General features: G+C 41.6%; 1 protein-coding gene across 1 annotated transcript; it reads right to left on the reverse strand.

The window, feature by feature from the left end:
- Positions 1–2,333: 2,333 nt before the first annotated feature.
- Positions 2,334–17,762, reverse strand: ITIH4 (inter-alpha-trypsin inhibitor heavy chain 4). Its single transcript, XM_071440144.1, has 21 exons — positions 17,685–17,762; positions 17,319–17,479; positions 16,818–16,922; positions 15,713–15,875; positions 15,500–15,610; positions 15,287–15,415; positions 14,301–14,417; positions 13,551–13,719; positions 12,461–12,577; positions 10,802–10,983; positions 10,212–10,394; positions 9,496–9,635; positions 8,732–8,880; positions 8,432–8,464; positions 7,244–7,330; positions 6,915–6,953; positions 6,329–6,442; positions 5,517–5,691; positions 3,993–4,147; positions 3,155–3,257; positions 2,334–2,667 (listed from the first exon to the last, which is right to left on the reverse strand). Exons 1-21 carry the CDS (start codon positions 17,760–17,762, stop codon positions 2,592–2,594), a joined length of 2,586 nt encoding a protein of 861 aa, XP_071296245.1. The 3' UTR covers positions 2,334–2,591.
- Between the last annotated feature and the right edge of the window lie 375 nt (positions 17,763–18,137).

Consider the following 18,137-nt stretch of genomic DNA (forward strand, 5'->3'; position numbering starts at 1 on the left):
AGCAGGTCATTCCTACAGAAGGTAGTAAGTGACTGGAAAACAAGGAAGGCAGGGAGAACAAAAGGAAGGAGTGAGAGAACATTGGAACTAGTAAGTTTAAGTTTACATGGTTCTAAATTTTTATTGTAAGAGAATTAATTAGATGGAATAGAATGAAATAAAGAAATGATCCATTTTGGATCCTGAGACAGGAGCTGTGGCACTGTCCATGGGGCTGGTCCTGTGCTCCCTTGCTCCATTAACACCACAAAGCAGAGCCGTGGACAGCAGACCTTGACCTCCCTGGCTGGCAGAGTTTGGGCACAAGGCAATCCTGGCCAGCTGGAACTTTCCTGTTTGATTTATGGGGATGAGGCAAATCTCTGGAGCTGGCAGGAGTCCTGTCTGTGACTGATTTGGGAGTCACGAGCTGCTCTCAGGTCTGCTTTTGTGTGGCTCCTGTTCAATAAGCACTCAGAGATTCCTGTAAGGCAGGAGGTAACAGCAAATGTAGCTAAAGGTAACAGAGGGCAGAGAGAAGCAGCAGACAGATGCTCACAGTTAGATAAAATATTTACTCCTCCTGCTGATGGCTACAGTGTTGGTTAAAAAGAGAAGTGTGGGGCCATATCCTGTGAGATATGCATAGATCTGTTACATATCCACTGACACTATTTTGTATTGGAATTAGAAATTACAAAATGCCAAATATTCATTACTGCATCTGCCTCCAGCTTCTGAGCAAGGGAAGGGAACATAGGAAATCAGAAACCCACCAGAACTCACTTCAGGGCTTGGAAATCACAGGAGGAAAGTGCCTAAATAACAAATGAAGACAAAATTCAAGTGAAGAGTGGAATGGCACCTACTTACAGAATGGAAAGCACAGTGCAGAGGGGAGCAGCACTACGTGGATTGGGGAGCTGCAGCAGCCAGGCACACCTGCAACTTCGGGCTGCTGCAGAAAGCACAGAAACCTCTGTCAGCACAACTTGTCTATTCAAAGTCAGATAAAATCTTTGAACAATATGAGGAGTTTGTATTTTACCTTAATAAATTCCCTGGCCCAGTGTTTCTTTGCAGCAAGGGAGAACTGCATTAGCAGGGCAGCAGCTGCCTGGGAAAGTACAGCTCTCAAGCATGGCCTGTGCCAGATTGAGCCTCACTTAAAGCACAGGGTCCCAGGGGAAAGCTGCCCCTGCCATGAGCCACTGCTCCCTGCTCAGTGCTGTTTGTATGCCTGGAGGTGACACACAGACACCCCACAACTGAAAGCAGGGAATATTTAATTTACAGCAACTCTGCTGATATAACCCTGGATCAACAGCTTGTGATTCAAATCCCAAGTTCATCTATAATGGAATCAGATTGGGAAGCCTGTTTTTGATGCAGTGAAGTGAGCAATCTGGTACTTCCAGTCTCCAAATTCCACAGTTTGTCATGTAGTTTGTGCAGCAAAATCAGCACCTTGAAAGTACAAGCAATTCACACAAACATATCTTGGCATTGTGTCTGCACAGTTCTTTCAAAAAACAGGCTTCTAATTACACGGTTTGTTTTAGCTTATTGACTTTGGCAAGAAATTGTTTCTCTTTTAGTACATTGCTTTAAAATAAAAAAAGGTTTTTCCAGTTATTTATTATTGGCATGATAGAAAGAAACTTCTGTTAAACTGCCTATAATGCTGGCATATTTATGGGTTCAAAGATACAAAGGAACTGAAATTCTAAACCAAATAATTTTGGAATTAAAACTTACAAAAAGCAGAAGACTGAAACTACAGCTTGGCTTTCATGGGCAGGGGCTTCTGTGTGTGTGTTTACTCTGCAGCGTTACCTCTGTGCACAGCAGGTTGGGCTTGAGATGTTCATTATTTGTAAAACATCTTCCAATGTTTGCAAAATGTATGAAATGGAGCCAAAAAAAGCTGCTAACTTTTGGGGTTGAAATGCAATGTTTTGCAACCAGAGGTTTTGCAACCAGCCAATGGCTGCTCTGCAGATGTTTCCAAAAGGGAGCCTCAGAGACTTTCGCAACAATGAACCAGAGCACAGCTGGTGTGGGTTTGCAACGCCCCCTCTCTGCTGATTTAATGAGCTTTGAATGGTCTCACAGAAAAACCTCTGAGAGAGCTCTGATACAGCAATAAAATAGAAAATGAGAGACATGGTAAACAAATACTGCCTCAAACTTAATGGTGTTTTCACAAAATGCATGGTTCAAGAACACCACCATCTACAACTGGATAAAGTCTTAGAGATCTATTACTGTTTGCATGACACATTTCTTGGCTTGGATGATGCCACTACTGATTTCTCTTTGGAAACATAAGTCCATGTGTCCATGTCAAACTGTGAACTGATAATGTCAATTTTATTTAGTTCATTCACATAAATCTTCAACAACAAAACCACATGGCAGATTAGAAACCATTTTCAAATAGCAAACAAGCAAGGACCCTTATATCTTAAAAGTATAATTATTTCGAGATAAAATATCTGTGACACATATATAGAGCAACAGTAAGGCTTTAACTGTGGTTTTCTTGATGAAAGTACCAAAAATACTTGGAAGAGCTTCATTTCCATAATTTCCTTCAAAGATTTTTTTTCCTAGGGAGTTAGCTCTATTGACCAGCAGGAAACAGGTTCACTGGTTGACTCAAGCCTGTAATCTTTCTTGTACAACCTGAAATGAAATCAAAACAAGAGAAGATGTGATAACACAATCAAGGGGCAGGGTCAGAATTGCCCTGATGTGCAGATGGTACCAGGAGTCGGAGGTCTGGGTGGGCACAGTTGCACCTCAGCACTCCCAGGACCTGCACACTCACAATGATTTTTCCCCATCACAGATGTGTGCTAAAAGCAGTTGAATTATAGAAAATTTTCCTCCTGGTAAATCCAGTTGAGGGAACACCCTCCCTTTCCAGGCTAACAATGCAAGCTGTACCCCCAGGGTGTAATTATTTCCCCCAATGAAATAGGAGCCTGGAGCCCTGTAGCATCACTTAAACAAATGCAAGCTTTTAGGAAAAAATTAAAATGCAAGTTATTTACATTAAAGAGGTGTGTTCTTACAAACACTCCCTCAGTTTCATTTCTTTAGATCTCTGGTATTTGCTGATAAAATACATCTCAAAGCACACCCCCTCCCCTCCCTCCATATCTGGTACCTGGAAACTTTGTGCTCAGATCCAGACACTCTCAGGAGTCTTTCCACAGCTCTCTGATCATTGTTGGAGTTACTCCTAAATTGCGCTTTTGAATAAAATTGACCTAAGCAACAGACACAGAAATTATTAAAAATTACAAACCAGCTGAGTGTTGCTGTTTGTTTAAGCCAAATGGCAGTTCTAACACCAGGAGAGCAGCTCTTCATCTCAGAAAACAAATCAAAGATCCAGTTTGGATACTCCATTAGTAAGATTAGAAAATTCCTCTGTTTCATCTGTGATCTCTTGTTATCCCTAAAGCTCTCCATGGGAAGGTTCAGCCTTTCTCTGATGCTTTTTCACAATTATTTCTTCCTTGTGGTTTTTGGAATACGGAACCTCTTTTTGCACAGTTTCCAAAACAACTTCAACTTAGGTCCCACCAGGATTTTTGGAGCCAAGATGTTCAGGAGCAGCTGGCTTTCATTTCCTAACTGTGATTGTTTACAATTTTATGTCCATTATTTATAGTCTGTTATTTGACATCAAATGGATTTTCTGCATCAGTCATGTCATTCCACAGCACTGTTGAGGTTAAGCCCAACTATTATTTCTGTCTTATTTTAACATCTTCTAAACCCATAATGGGCTACTTAGGGTGAGTGGAAAAGCATTATGTTATGCATTATGTTTCTAGGGTGAGGCCTCCCCTTTTTGGGATTGCTGGGCAGTAAAAGTTAAATGTCCAAAAGGAATAAATTAAACGCAAAGTTTCTCAAGAACTCCCTGACTACAGTCTCATTTCAGGAGCTGAGTTACAAGAGCATTCTTTGCTGCACACATCCATGCTGATACACACCCAGAACTCCAGTGACTTTGTCCGAAAAACGGTCGGTGTTCAAGAAATAGAGGCCAAGGAAATCTTCTGGAAACCTGACCAAGGAAATTTTTACTGTGACCGTATCAGGCAGTGATGCTGTAACACTCTTTTCCTTTTCAACTGACACTGTCAGCCTAGGAAGTAAATTAGGAAATTATTTCCAAGAAGAATGTGAAGAAAGAATATATATTTAAGTAACTGACATTAATTAATCAAAATAATTTAATTTTTTTGCCTTTTGTCTCTTTGCAATTGCATTTTTCCTGATCTGTTTGTAGTTATCTTTAAGCTGGAAAATATTGAGTAGAATATCTTTTCTCTCCATACTTCACAACAGGTCTTGCAAATATACCAGGGGCAATTTTTTGCTGATGAATACACCTTATTATCCACAATGACAAGAAATGCTTGGATGGGAAAAAAAATTTCTCACCATTTTAATGAGAAAAAAGGTAGACTAATAATATAATTCATTTTTTTTTTTTTTATGAACAAGTCAAATTTCTTTTTCTCGGATATTTCACAAGTTTTTCAGATCTTGCCTTTCTTCTGACCCATTCATATTATTGTGATCCCAGGTGGTCTTGGAGAACACCAATGTCACTGTCATTTTGCTCCCTGCAGACAGGATTAACAAAGCCACCCCCAAAGTGCTGATGCAAAGGCTCGGGTGCTGGGTTGAAGCAGAAGGATCATTCTGCTTGGCAAATTATCCTGGGACATAAATCCAGCCAGCTCTTGGCTCTGCTGGACTGCAAGAATAATTGAAAGCAGTTGTTGTAGGAGTTGTTATTGTCTAGAACTGTGTGTGTGGGAGCAGCGATGTGTGTCCTGTCTGCCCCAGGCCAGCAGGGGATCCTTGTGGAGACTTGTTCCAGCAATATGAAAAGGCTGGGGGAACCAGCTCCACTCAGCTCTGGGGGTACTGAAGGGTCCTGCTCTAATTACTCCAACAAATGAAGTCTGCTTTTAAAGTATCCCTTCTCCTACAGTGGACATTTAATACAGACAGCTATTCCAACACTTTATGCCTGCCCATAAAAAAATGTCAGCTTCCCAGATGGGAGTTATTGCTAAAACTGAGGAGAAAGAAAACCCCAGCCTGTGTGGAGCCAAGTGCTGTATAAAAGGGACAGTAAATGTCAAAGCCATCACTGGCAGTGCTTGCTCTGCCCTGGAGGAGCACTAAGTGGCTGCTGGTGGCACAAGGCTGCTCTGCATGGCTCCTTTCCATTGGAACATAAATACATGAACAGCAGGCTGATGGTGCAGTTGTTCTGGTTCTCTTTACACAGGCTTGGAGAATTAAAATTAAACTTCTTTTCTTCTCCAAATTTGAAATGGGGGATTATGAAGATACCCTGCTGCTACTCACACTGATATACTTGCTGGAAAAGGACATTTGGAAGCACCTACTTCAGGTAAATAGGAAAGTAGAGGCCTGACTGAACAAAGATCTGACACATTTTCAAGTTTAGGAAAAGACAGGGAGATGTTTCTTACCCCTGGATGGTGGAGGAGGTTGATGTTGTCCATGACAGCCAATCATTCTTGTTATTGTGGCTTACAAGGATTGCATGAGTGTAGACATGGATTTGCACAGGGGGATTCACGTAGTTAATATCGAACTGCACAAAGTGATTTTTTCCATCTCCAAGTTTCCCCGTCACAGTGAGTCCTTTAATACAAATTTGTCAGGTGATTCTTCTCTTAAGGTACAAGTGATCTTAATAAACCTGCTCCAGTTTTGTTACTGAAATGACTCCAGGGTCTCAAATCTAGTTTTGTGGGGCACTTCTGGCTTGCAGCTCCACATGGCCCAAGTCTGTGGTGGGGTCACTAGAGCTGGTCTAACCCCATGCTTCCACCTCCTGCACACAGGTGTCTCTGTTCCATAATCAGAGCAGGTGCCTGGTGCCTGGGCCATGGCTCCTCAAGGGCAGGACCACAGAAAATCTGCTGTGCATCCAGAGCATGCACCTTTCTGTGGGCACACAGGGACCATAAGGTTTAAGGTCTCTGCGTTCTCCAAAGCCCCAAGGGCTGCATAGGAGAACACCCTAAGGACCAAGGAGGATGTGACACCAGAAGGAGAAGGGGATCCTCAGCCAGATCTGTGGGAAGTGCCCCCAGCTGTTGCACCATTAATATTGCCTAACAGAAAGGCAGAATTTACCACAGCCTCTCTGGTCAGTGCAAAGCAGCAAGTGTGAGATGGCTCTTCATGAGAGGGGGTTATTTCCAAAAATACCAACTGCACTCACAGACCCAGTGACTCTCCTTGCCTTGGCATTGGGTTAACATGGCTCACTCACCTTGCTCTGGATCTGACAGAAGGTGGACAGAGGTTTGTGCTCTCTGATCAATATTTAAGCAGATTCTTTCATTTTGTCTGGGTAATTGAAATAGAAGTTCTGCATGTTCATTGGCTGAAAAGAGAGAAGAAAAATATCAGCAACAATAAAAATCTAGCCTCTATGCTGAATAGGTACAGCAGAAATAATTTATAGATTTATGCCTAAAACAGTAGTTATAGCTGTTAAAGGATAGAATGATTAAAAACAAAGTAATATTGCTGAAAAACACATCCAGACACAGCACCTTGATATGAATGAAACCAACAGATTTTAAATATAGAGTTTACTGAGGACGAGGAGCCCTTAAAAATGCTCAGGCAGAAAATTTGTTGTACTGCATTTTTTATGTCCTTGAGCCAGAGAGGTCTTCTCATGGAATACAGGAATACTTTCTACTTAAATGGAAAGAAGTAGCCAAGGTTTGCAAGAAGTGGTAAAAGCTTTTCACAGAGTTGATGCAGTAAGAAAAAGCACTGTTGCATGAAGAAGTGTACATTACAGTTACATTAGAAATTGAAATGGGTATAGGATATGTGTCACTTACCAATAGGTTGTGGTCTTTTGGCATCTCTGAACCTGGAAACTGAAACAGTCAAAATTAATAAGAAGAGTTTAATGAAACGTTTTTCTGTAAGTCAGCTGATGAACCAGGACAAATGCTGTACAGAAACCTTTTTACCAGAGCTCTTCACTGACAACTGTGGAGAGCTTTGCCTGAGAGGAGCTGTCCCAATGGGGGAAAAGAGCACAGGGAGGGGCCTGTGCTCAGCTGGAGCTGTAGGAGGGTTTAGAGCTGTGTTTTCAAGGGTCGCTGGGCTGTGCAGAATGCAGCACACCCAGCCCAGCCCCTCTGACCCCACTGTGAGCAGCTACCTGTTGAAAACATCTTCCTGTTGCTGACAGTTTGGAGCTCAGAGCGCCGTCTATCTGAAAGAAAAGGGTTTTCCCAATGTTTTGTTGCTTTGGGTTTATGCCTTGCACCTTCCTCCCAACACTTTGAAAGAGGGAATCTGTCCTGCTTGCTGTCCACTGACTTTTCTGGATACCTTAGGACTGGTGAATTATTTTGTTCTTAGATCCATTTCTTTCAGCTTACTAATACATGCTTTTCCATATCTTTCACATTTATTTTCAGGAGGTACATTTTTTTTATATTCCTGAAAAGGGACCAAGATTGTTTTCAAAAGTTTATAGTTCATTATAAAATATCTGTGGACTGAAACACATATAATAAAAACTAAATTGTACATCAAAGTGGGCATCTCCAATCCAAATGCATTTATATAAAATAAGGTTGATATGACCCTGCATATGAAATGAACTTTATAGAATTATTCTGAGGAGAAACAGAGGAGGGGTACTTACCAGCAGGTCGCCCACCCCTCAGTCCAATAGCAACTGGAGAGAAAAAAAAAAAGAGTATCTGTGTTTTATTCATGACTGCATTACATCCCTTAGAGGAGTGGTTCTGCTATTGAACTCTCCAGCAGCACTTTGAAAGAGGCAACTTCTAGAAACAGGGCAGCATTGTGATTCTCTTGATACATTTCTGTGAAAGAACTAGAGCCAAACCAAGGTTCTCCACCCATAAAATTATTATTCAAATAAATGCAGTTTCCAGAGAGGAAAAACATACCTGAATCATCCTCCCAAGGCATTCTTGAGTGGAGTCTTTGGGAAGATGCTTCACACGTGGTAGGAAGAAGCAGAAAGCATCATTAACACTATTGATTTGAAGAACTACTTTCCTCAAGAGCATAGGTAATTTTGACCTTTGAGACTTTCTGAATGGAAGATTTTCTCCCTTTGTCCCTGTTATCCACCTAAAACCTGCACAGACTGTAGCAAGCATTGCTTATAATTTACTTCCCACATTTTTTCAAATCTCAGATACTTCCCTCTACAGAACAACCACCATGAACTCTTTTGTTTGCTCTTGTTATTTTGTTTTTGTTTGTTTGTTTTTGTTTGTTTTGGTTTGATTTTTTTAGTTTTGGGTGTTTTTTTTTTTTTTGTTAGAGACTATGAAAATATGCTACTGGAAAAGAAGAAAACATTTACCTCCTGCTGGAATAGTGCTGGGCTTCTCATTGTCTGTGAAGTGAAAGAGGGACAGATGAGTGTCATACAGTAAACACTGAATTACTTTACCCATGTGAACCAACAAACTGGGGCAAGGGCTTCAGCTGATGATGTTTTTAGGGCTAAAGGAAGAGTATATAAAGCACTTGCAAAACTCTGAGGCCATTCTTTCCCCCCTGCATTCATAGTAATAGCTATTAGACTACCTTTAGTGAATATTTAAACAAACTGTTTTCCATTTCAACTGTAGTGACTGTCATTTCAGGGGGTTGTTTTTACCAGCCTCGGTGGGTTTGTTTGCCAGCTCCTCCTGCTGCTGGGGTTTGGTGACCACCATGGAAGTGAGCGGTGTGACAAAGCTGTACCGCAGGGACAGATCCAAGGCTTGGGCCTCCAGGGCCTTCTGGTCCTCTTCTTGAGCTGAAATACTAAAGTCTGTGTTAATGATGTAGCAGAAATGTGTAGAGACTATGAACAAATTGTCTTCAGATTCCTTTATGTATTAGCTGTGTCTCCATAGATATTTATTACTGTAGGGTCAGTAGTCTTATGGGGATAACTGAGCTCTTCATGCGCCTGAAATGATGGAAATGCTTCATTCTTTGCAACACTGGAGCCTATGTATGGTTTAAATACATGGAAGTAATAGATACATGGTCTATGAAGTATCTTATGGACATCCATATTGTTCTATTCCCTAACTATTACCATTTCTTTATCTGCAGACAATATTTCAGGGTGTACAAGAACAGCTCAACACAGCCCATACAATTGAAATATATTTCATAGTAATTTCATGTAGAATGTGTTACATTATGTGCTCATATATATATGAAATTGAATGTTGTAGTGCTACCATAAACTGAAAGGAACTTCATGTTCATCATACAGTAATGTAGTATTCTCCCAGTATCTTATGTTTATGGTACCATCTGGAAAAATATTTCTGTTTCTTTGTATTTTCTGATCATATAATTTGTGAATAAGGAATTTGTGTTTTGAGAAGTTAGAAGTTTGTTATGTGAGGCATTAAAATCTCTTACGCTTTTTCCAGAAGCTGCTGAATGGTCAAGTAAGCCCACAGTCTCTCTATGAAATTCCCAAAGATGTATCTTTGATTTTGGAATACTTGCTCCTTCTCTTTGACATTTGCTTCTTCCTTGAGAGTCAAGTTACTTGTGTGCTGAAGTGGGAGAAAACTGACCATCAAAAGAACAGCTCCATAAACTTCAGCTCTATAAACTTCATTTATAGTCACATTATGATTAATATCTTTCAGTACCAGCTGTCCTTCAATTTTGTTCTTTCCCATTGGAAAATGCATCCCCAAAGTATCTAAAAAGCATGTATTTTAGATCTGTATTTCTGCACTTGAAACAATGATGAAAAAAGGAGTTAATTAAATTCTGTTTCAGCATTTTTGAGATGAATAATTGAGATTTTCTACTTCATTGTAACAATAGAAACCTAAAAGTGCTTAAAAGGCTAAAATACTTGAATTTTGTTAAATAATTAGCAAAACTGAATTAAAATTTCTGTTTACTTATTTGTGGATATTCTTCAAGGTTTTTCTTTTGTAGCAAATTCAAGAGAGAGTAATTTTAACAAATTATCTGAGAGATCAAACAATGAGAAAACAGCTGAGAGCCCAAATGTAACAAACATATACTGAACACAAAACACTTCTTGAAGCCTCCTATTGTGCCACAAAAGACAGAAGAGGGAGATGTGTTTCACAATTAATAAACTAAACACTTACTGACTGAGCTTTAATTTCCACTGGCAAAAGATCCAGCTCATTGCTAATTTTTCCAGACACTATAATTTCAGATCCTTCAAAAAACAGCTTGAAATTGTTCTTGGTTAATCCTTCAATGGAATTTTCTGGATACTGCATTTCAATTTGCATTAATATTGGGGTAGCCACTTCTTGATAAAAGCCCTAAAGAAGAGCAGTAAGACAGAGAACACACACAAATGACAGCAAAATTGTGCAAAGCAATATGTTGAATGTCTAAAGCCCCCTTAAAAAGCTTTTTCTTTAGCAGTGCAAGACTACTGCAAATTCAGAAATTGTCCGCTTCCCCTGGACAATTTCTCTTTTTACTGTAGAGAAATATGTGAGTTTTCCAATTTGTCTTAATGTGGCTGATTTGAAAACTTTGAGTCATGGATAACATGGAGGGTACAAACCCTCAGATACCCCAAAATTGCCTTTCTCCCTCGGCTAAAGTAACAGGTAAACTCAACCCCAACATTTCATCTCAGAAAATCTGTGATTTTGCTGCTAGAACTGGATATAAGCTGAGGCTGATGCATGGCTTTCCTGGCACATTCCTTACTCCTGACCTGGAGCTGCAGGGCTGCATCAGCATTTTCATAGATACGCCGTGCTATTCCCCCATTGCTCAGGGCCATTTTCTCCAGGAATTTATAACTGACATCAAACCCAAAGCCAAGGCAGAAAAGAGCATATTTCCCATTGATTGCTTTCTGAACGTTTTCTTGAATTACTTCCACATTTCTCTCACCTGTAAATGAAACAAAAACACCATTGTGGGTTTGGGTCTTTTGAAGTGCAAAAAGACTACAGCAGGTTAATGGAAAATACTGTCTGAAGTTTTTTAAAATAATTCATAATAGAATACTAAAAAAATAGGGGATAGAATGCTAGTAATCAAATTGGAAATGAAAGCACAACTCTGTATGTGGAATGCCAGAACATGATTCTCCCCCCTTAATGACTTTTATTAGGTTCTTCTGATGTTGTCATGGCCAAGTGCAAAATATTTTATAGGATTACAGGGCCAGAGGACAATTTTAGTACAGAAGGGACACACACTACAAGTTAACAACATGAGGGATGGATACACTTCATCAAGCATTCAAAAGACAGGTAGTATCCATAAAAATTATGTGTGTCAATTGAGAGAAGAATGGATTGGTTAATGGAGCAATTCCAACAAACTGCCAATGAACTCGGCCATGCTTCTCTCCCAGCCCATTTGTGTGACAGAGGAAAAGATTTTCACACCATCACCTTACTCCATTTGAAGAGCTGCTGATGGCCATGTAGTGAGAGCTTTTCCATCAGCATTTCCAGGCAGAAGCTGTCACTGCCTGCAGCAATACCGTGGGAGCAGCTCAGATTTTTCCTTTTTAGCTGCTTTGCTAAGGAAGGCAGTGTAGGCAATAATGCCTGACACTCCACCCTGGACTCATTTCTAACTGCTGGATGTGGGGAGCACTGGAGACTCACTGTGGCTATGCTGGGGAGGCAGCACTGTGAGCTGAATTTTACTAAAAAACCCAAACAAAATCAAGAAACCCCAAAGCAGAATGGCTCACACAATCTAAAAGGGAGAATGATCTTATTATAGGCTTACAGATGAAGTACTGTTGCTGATCTTGGGGTGATGCTGGTGCCACACAAAGCTAAGACAAACCCCCATTCGAGACAAGGGAGTTTGTGCCATTGCTCTGAGAGTTGCTTATTTCACCTGATATTTCAATCTCAATCCTTTGGTTTGTGCTGTCACAGCTGATCACTAATGAAGACATAGCAAAGAATGCAGAATAAAAAGCATCTTGAAAATATCTTAAGTTTGGGGCACAGAGGGTGAAGAAGCACAAGCAATATCTCTCAAATAGGACTGTACACAGTATCTGCAAAATGTCTGTATTTTGTCTCTAGGTATTTTACTTTTCTGTTTCAGCTGTGCCTGGAGTATCTCCAATTCCCTTGAGTTTATAAACTGGGAAGCCAATGGTATGAGCGAAACAATTCCCAGCTAAAGGATGTGCAATCACAGGCAGGCAGGCTGTGCCATCACTCCCTACAGCCCTCAGCAGAACCCTCTCATAATCCCCCTCTCCAGATCCAGCAGTAGCTCGGCCTGTGTATTCCAAAGCTCTTCTAAAACACAGGCTAGGTCTATCAATATTGGGATGCAAATGTACCAGATAAAAACCCCAGAGGAGGGAGGGCCGGGAGTGGCATTCACTCACCAGAAGTGGGCTGGCCATCTGTCAGCAAAATAATCATGGAGACGCTGTGCTCTGGCAGCCCCTCGTGTTTGTCCAGCATGCCCACGGCAGCCAGCAGGGCACCACTGATGTCTGTGCCTGCAAAGAGAGAGCAGGCATTGCTCACCTCAACAGCACAATCACCTGCAGGGATTGCTGCCCTTCATCCGCCCAGGCCCAGCAGACTTTTCTGCAGGAACTAATCCTTCTGAGAGAGGAGGATTTAGGGACTTAGCCTACTGGACTTAATTACTGGGTGTTATATTGCTACAGCAGTGCTGGAGTATTCTCTTGGGAGGATTTTCCACACATATGTCATGGGAAATACAAACATGTCTAGAGCCATTAAAAAATGCTTAAGTAAACATACTGTCATCTGTTAACCTATATAAAAGTTTCCCTGCCTTCTATAAGAAATCAGAGAAAAGAGCTGAGCATGGGTGGATTTATTGGTGTTAGCGCCTAGAGTAAGGAAACTTCTGCTCATACTGACAGTGTAACATTAAAGGGAGACAGAGCCCTTGAGCTGTGCTTAAAACTAAATAATAACACCAAGCACACTGACTGCTGCAGCAACTGAAATGCCATGTCTGTTTGGCCTATTTTATTTATGTGGCATGGCTTACAAGGGAGTATGACTTTGGATGTGTTTCTTTTTTTTCTTTTTTTTTTTTTTTTACAAGGGGACACTTGATATAAATAGGAAAAAAAGGTCAGCAAATTGCTATCAAATGTTGAGTAAGTTGCCATTTTTCTGTAGAAAAAGTGTGCTACCAAGGAATCTTCTAATTATCTCTGTGATAAAAACTGGAAACAAAACTTTGTGGCTTTGGTTCATAGATGTGCTGTAAGCATCTCTCATGTACTATATAACTATATCTATCTCATAATGTAGTCACCAGTCTGACCACGCACAGGCTTGCTTTCCCACTCATCACTTATAAGTCTCAAAAACTGACCTGCTTTGTAAGCACTGGTGGTAGCTCTGGGGCACTATGTAACTAATAAAAATAATTCTTTTCTAAGCAATTCATTCCACTGGGTTCATATTTGTGGCTACGAGCACGTGTACCTCCCCTGGCAGCGAGAGTCTGCACCAGGGCTGCAGCACTGGCCACGTTCTCCTCAGTGGCTGGCAGCAAAGAGCTCTTCCACTCCACCACTTTGTGGTTGAAGGTGATAAAGCTGAAATGATCTTCTTGGCGGAGGTCCTGCAAAATCTTCAACAGGGCATCCCTTGTCTGTTCCAAGGAGAAAACAATGATTTTGATTATTTCCACTTTGTTGCCAGAACTGGGATTCACATTACAGTGTAATAAGGGAGTTCTCTACAGCTCTGTTCCAGATGCAGCCCTATGCCTTCATTAAGCCCGAATGGAATGTTTTAGGTTGAGACCACGAGAAATAGACAATTCAATTAACCTACAGACACAAAATCCAACCTGTGAGGGCTGTAGGAGGCCTGTCTGCTCTCAAACAGAGCTACATACACAATCATCAATAAACATAAAACAGACAACAGATAAATTAACTCTCTAATCTTCATTAAAGAAAAATACAAACACAAGAAGTTCTGCAAAAAAGCAGTAAGTTCTCTCTGCCTCAATGTTTAATATCCATGAAAATAGTTGTGTCCAACAAGAGTTACTCCTTAATAACTTCAATCTATCCATATGTATTTTCAAGCACTTCTATGAGTCTGAACCTTTTGCTGTGTACAAATCCAGTGTGTGCTTCCAATGAAAAATTCCCAGCTGCTTCCTCAGAAGGCTGGGGGGTGTGTGCCTGCTGCTAACAGAGGTCATGCTTTGAGGGAAGTTACCTGTTCAATTTTTCTGCCTGTCATGGAGCCACTTCGGTCTATAACAAAGATGACATTTTTGGGAAACACCGGCATTTCTTGGGGTGCAAAGTAATGGACAAAATACCCATTGACAATCTGAAATACAGAATGTGAAATCACCCATAAAAGTACATCTGAAGAAAGAAAGAATAAATCTTAACATTCTGGCACAGCAAGAAGTGGGGAGCATGCTTAGCATTCTGCTCTCTCGATAAGCCCAAATAAAAGAATTTAAATTTAAAAAGTAAAATGTATTTCCTAGCTGGAAGCAAGATTGTCTGTAGAGAGAAAATTACCAGAGAGCAGCATGCATGCATACATATACATTAGACATCTCAGTGCCATAAGTATGATATATGCATATTATCACTGTGTATCACATTACCTCTTTATCATTACCTGTGAGTACATCTCTGCTGAATGACTGTGGCTGCCACCTTTTAGCACACCCATGTATACTTCATTAGTGAAATGATATGGAAAATACTCTATTTTATTCCCTAGAATAGGCATCGGCTCATAAATATTTGTTAAGTTCCTGCTGTATTTAGTTATTACCTCAGTTATCACAAAAACCACAGAGACCAAGCATCATTTGAAGTTATATAAATCACATTACTCTAAACTTCATTTACAGGAAGCCACAAATACACTTTTAGAGGTGACAAAATAATAATTAAAAAAGACCGTAAAAAAAAATCTATGAAATACCAATACAGATTGGGCATTTGAATAAAATTTGAAAGACTGATTTTTTTTTTTCCGTAGCGATCTTTTTTCAATATACCTGGATGTCTCTGGGGATTACCAAGCATCACCCTCAGTTCTTGCTGACCCTGGATTAATGGGAAGAGCCTTTTCTGTCATTCTTGGTGTTTCAAAGCAAATGTTGCTGCTTTGCTGATTGCACTTCACATTCATACTTATCTGTGATCTAAAAGCATTTTCATTTATATGTTTTTTACCTGTATATCACCTGCAGTGGCTTCTCGCTTAACATCATAACGCACAACAAAATCACCATTGAGAAGAGTTTCATCAAGTTCAGAATTTTTCTTCTGTTGGTCTAGAGTTGGCTTAAATAAAATATGAGCCTGCAAAGCAATCAGAAGGAAATATCTAAAGCAATATAACTTAGAGCTGCCACTGGCAGTAACCTCTGTCAGCTGCTGCTTTACCTTGGTTTCATTCTGCTCTTTGGTGAGTGCCTCAGATAACTCGTTTGTCATGAATGTGCTGTCTGTCTCCAAGAAGTGAATGCCCTGGGGCTCAAAGATGTGCACATCGATCTGGCAGCAAAGAAGAAGTGAACATCACCGTCTCAGAGGGAACATGGCTGTGCTAAAACCCACAGCACTGCTCCCTGCCCAGCCCTCCCCAGAACAGCTCACCTGGAAGTGCTTAACGAGCTGCTTGGGCCGGACCTTGATGAGCAGCTCATACTTCCCCAGCTGCCGCTTCAGCAGCTCCTCGTAGGTCAGCTCAAAAGTGACTTTGCTGGCAGCCGCGATGCTGACGGACACGTGGAACTGCTCCAGCTTTCTGTCTGTAATTCTGGGGGAAAAGAGCAGTAATTTACCTCCTTGTGGTGGCTGGAGTTTGTGAAGTGTGCAAAATAATTTGCACACTTTTATTGTGACCCCTCCAAGGGACCACATGGGATAAATAAAAAAAAAAGAGTAGCAGTAAATATTTTTCATCATAGAGAGGATTTTTTACATTGCAGGTGCTATTATGCACATCACATATTGTACATTACATTAATGTGTCATGGGTGCAAGATGAGAAATGGAGCAGAAACCCTTGGATGCCTCAGAGTGAATACTTGTGAAGCACAGATTAAATATACCCTGAAACTGTGATATCTGTTCAAATGCCAGGGTTCTCTGTGCTTGCAAGGAGGCAGACTCAGCACTGAGCATCATCCCAGTGTGTCAAGGTGCTCTTGAATGACAGCGACCAAGGCTGGATGGAGCTCTGAGCAACCTGAAAGGTGTCCTTGCCCATGGCAGGGGGCTTGGAACTAGATGATCTTTAAGGACCTTTGACCCTGAGATTAGCTCAATTGGTCAGAACATGGTGCTAGCAACACCGTGGCTGTCGGTTCAATCCCTCTGTGGACCATTCACTTAAGAATTGGACTTTGTGATCCTTGTAGATCCCTTTCAAGAACATTCCATGATCTGTGATTCAGTGATTCTATGACAGCAAGTCCTAAGGCACTGCTAAACAGGGATGGGGATGCTTCCTACTGGAGCCCATTGCAGGCCCACCTATACATCACACATATGTGAATTTATATGTTAAAAATATATATATATGTATATATATACACACACACAAAGATACACTGTCCCTTCCACCAAGAACCCAAGATTGGTTTTCACTGATTTGACCCCACTGGGATGTGGCTGTCTCCAGGATTTAATCTGCCCCCAGCCAAACAGGAAGCCAAGGAGAGGTGTTGGGGCAGCCTTACTCAGAATAGCAACATACTTAACAAGGCCAGCGCTCTGTCCTTGTGAGACTGCCGAGTCATACTCGTTTTGAGCAGCAGCTTTCTCCTTTATTATTCCTGGGTATACTTCACCATCGATGGACCTGTTTCCATGAAAATTAATTCATATTAGAAGGAATGCACTGGGGAAAGAAACTCAACAGAAGGTTTTTGTGGCTCTCTGGGCATGAGCAAGGGATGCTGGCTCCCAAATCCCTCCCCACCCAGGAGGATGCCAGGAGCCACCACCACAACACAACCCTTGTCCTTGCAGAGTCTTGAGGAGGCTGGAGCAGGAGAAACACCACCACTGAGCACATCTATCACCCCCCTATGCAGCAGGCAGCCTGGCCCTGGGCACCTCTTTTCTATTTGGCTGCTTACTACTTAGCCCCACAGAGTACTTTTGCAGAGCACCCTCTTTGTGCTCCTTCTTTGAGCAGAAAATGAACCCCGCCCAGAGCTGCCTCCTTTACACTGCAGGTGAGGACTGGTCCTACATGGAGAAGTTGGTGATGAAGGCTGTCTTGGGTAACTCCACTTCAAAGGTGGCCTCTCGGGACTCATTGGCTCGGTTGACAATTCTGCTGGTGATGACTGTGTGAGCAAATCGTGATGTGACCTTGCAGTCCACGTGGAGGCTGTATATTTGAACAGCAGGCTGGAAAAAATAAACAGACTGAGACAGAAACACGCAGGTTTTGCTCTCAGGCCATCCTTACCTGGATGATGCTGTTGGAAAAGTCTGATGAAGAAATGAACTGTTAGAAAGCTGGCTGGAACTGGGGAGGGGATTGCCCTGAACCAGTCTGTTTATTCCCTTCTCTGCAGCCACAGCCACTGTCCCATGCAAAACCTGCAGCTACATCTGCATTTTGCTGTTCCACAGAAGCTTCTGTTGAACCTTTTTCTCTCCTTGGGGTACAGTGAAGCTGCTGCTGCATCACCCCAGTGCATTGCCCAAGATTTTCCTCAGGGAGATCAGAAGCCTCTTTAAGCCTGACCCAGGGAAGGTCCCTGTTTTTTGTGCAACTGTTTATTTGCTCTCCCAGCTGTTGACTTTGCTTACTGTTTTCCTTGGTATCTTGTGTCCCACAGGATGTTTAGCAGGCTTGAAACCTCACATGGCCCTCCCAACCCCTCACTGGTTACACAAGCAGAGATCCCCTTTGAGCACTCATGTTTCTCCTGGTCTGGTTCTTCCAGGGCTCCTGATGGTCAAAGGAGGAGGACACCATTCTAGAGCTGCCTGAAGCACCCCAGAGGGTGGCTGGACTGAGAACTGCCAGGAGCACTTGCCTACATGGACACCTCCTTTT

This window comes from Agelaius tricolor, unplaced genomic scaffold (assembly GCF_023055355.1).
Source record: "Agelaius tricolor isolate 1412-34295 unplaced genomic scaffold, bAgeTri1.0.p SCAF_14, whole genome shotgun sequence".
NCBI classification, from domain to species: Eukaryota; Metazoa; Chordata; class Aves; order Passeriformes; family Icteridae; genus Agelaius; species Agelaius tricolor.

What these genes read in the sequence shown, in the direction of transcription:
- ITIH4 (XM_071440144.1), bottom strand. Translation starts at nt 17,762, where the DNA reads ATGCAGCAGCAGCTTCACTGTACCCCAAGGAGAGAAAAAGGTTCAACA. An exon ending in CAAAAGACCACAACCTATTG is followed by an intron (nt 6,443 to 6,914) that starts GTAAGTGACACA and finishes CTCTCTTTTCAG; the next exon opens with CCAATGAACATGCAGAACTT. An exon ending in TCTGAGCACAAAGTTTCCAG is followed by an intron (nt 2,668 to 3,154) that starts GTACCAGATATG and finishes ATTTCATTTCAG; the next exon opens with GTTGTACAAGAAAGATTACA.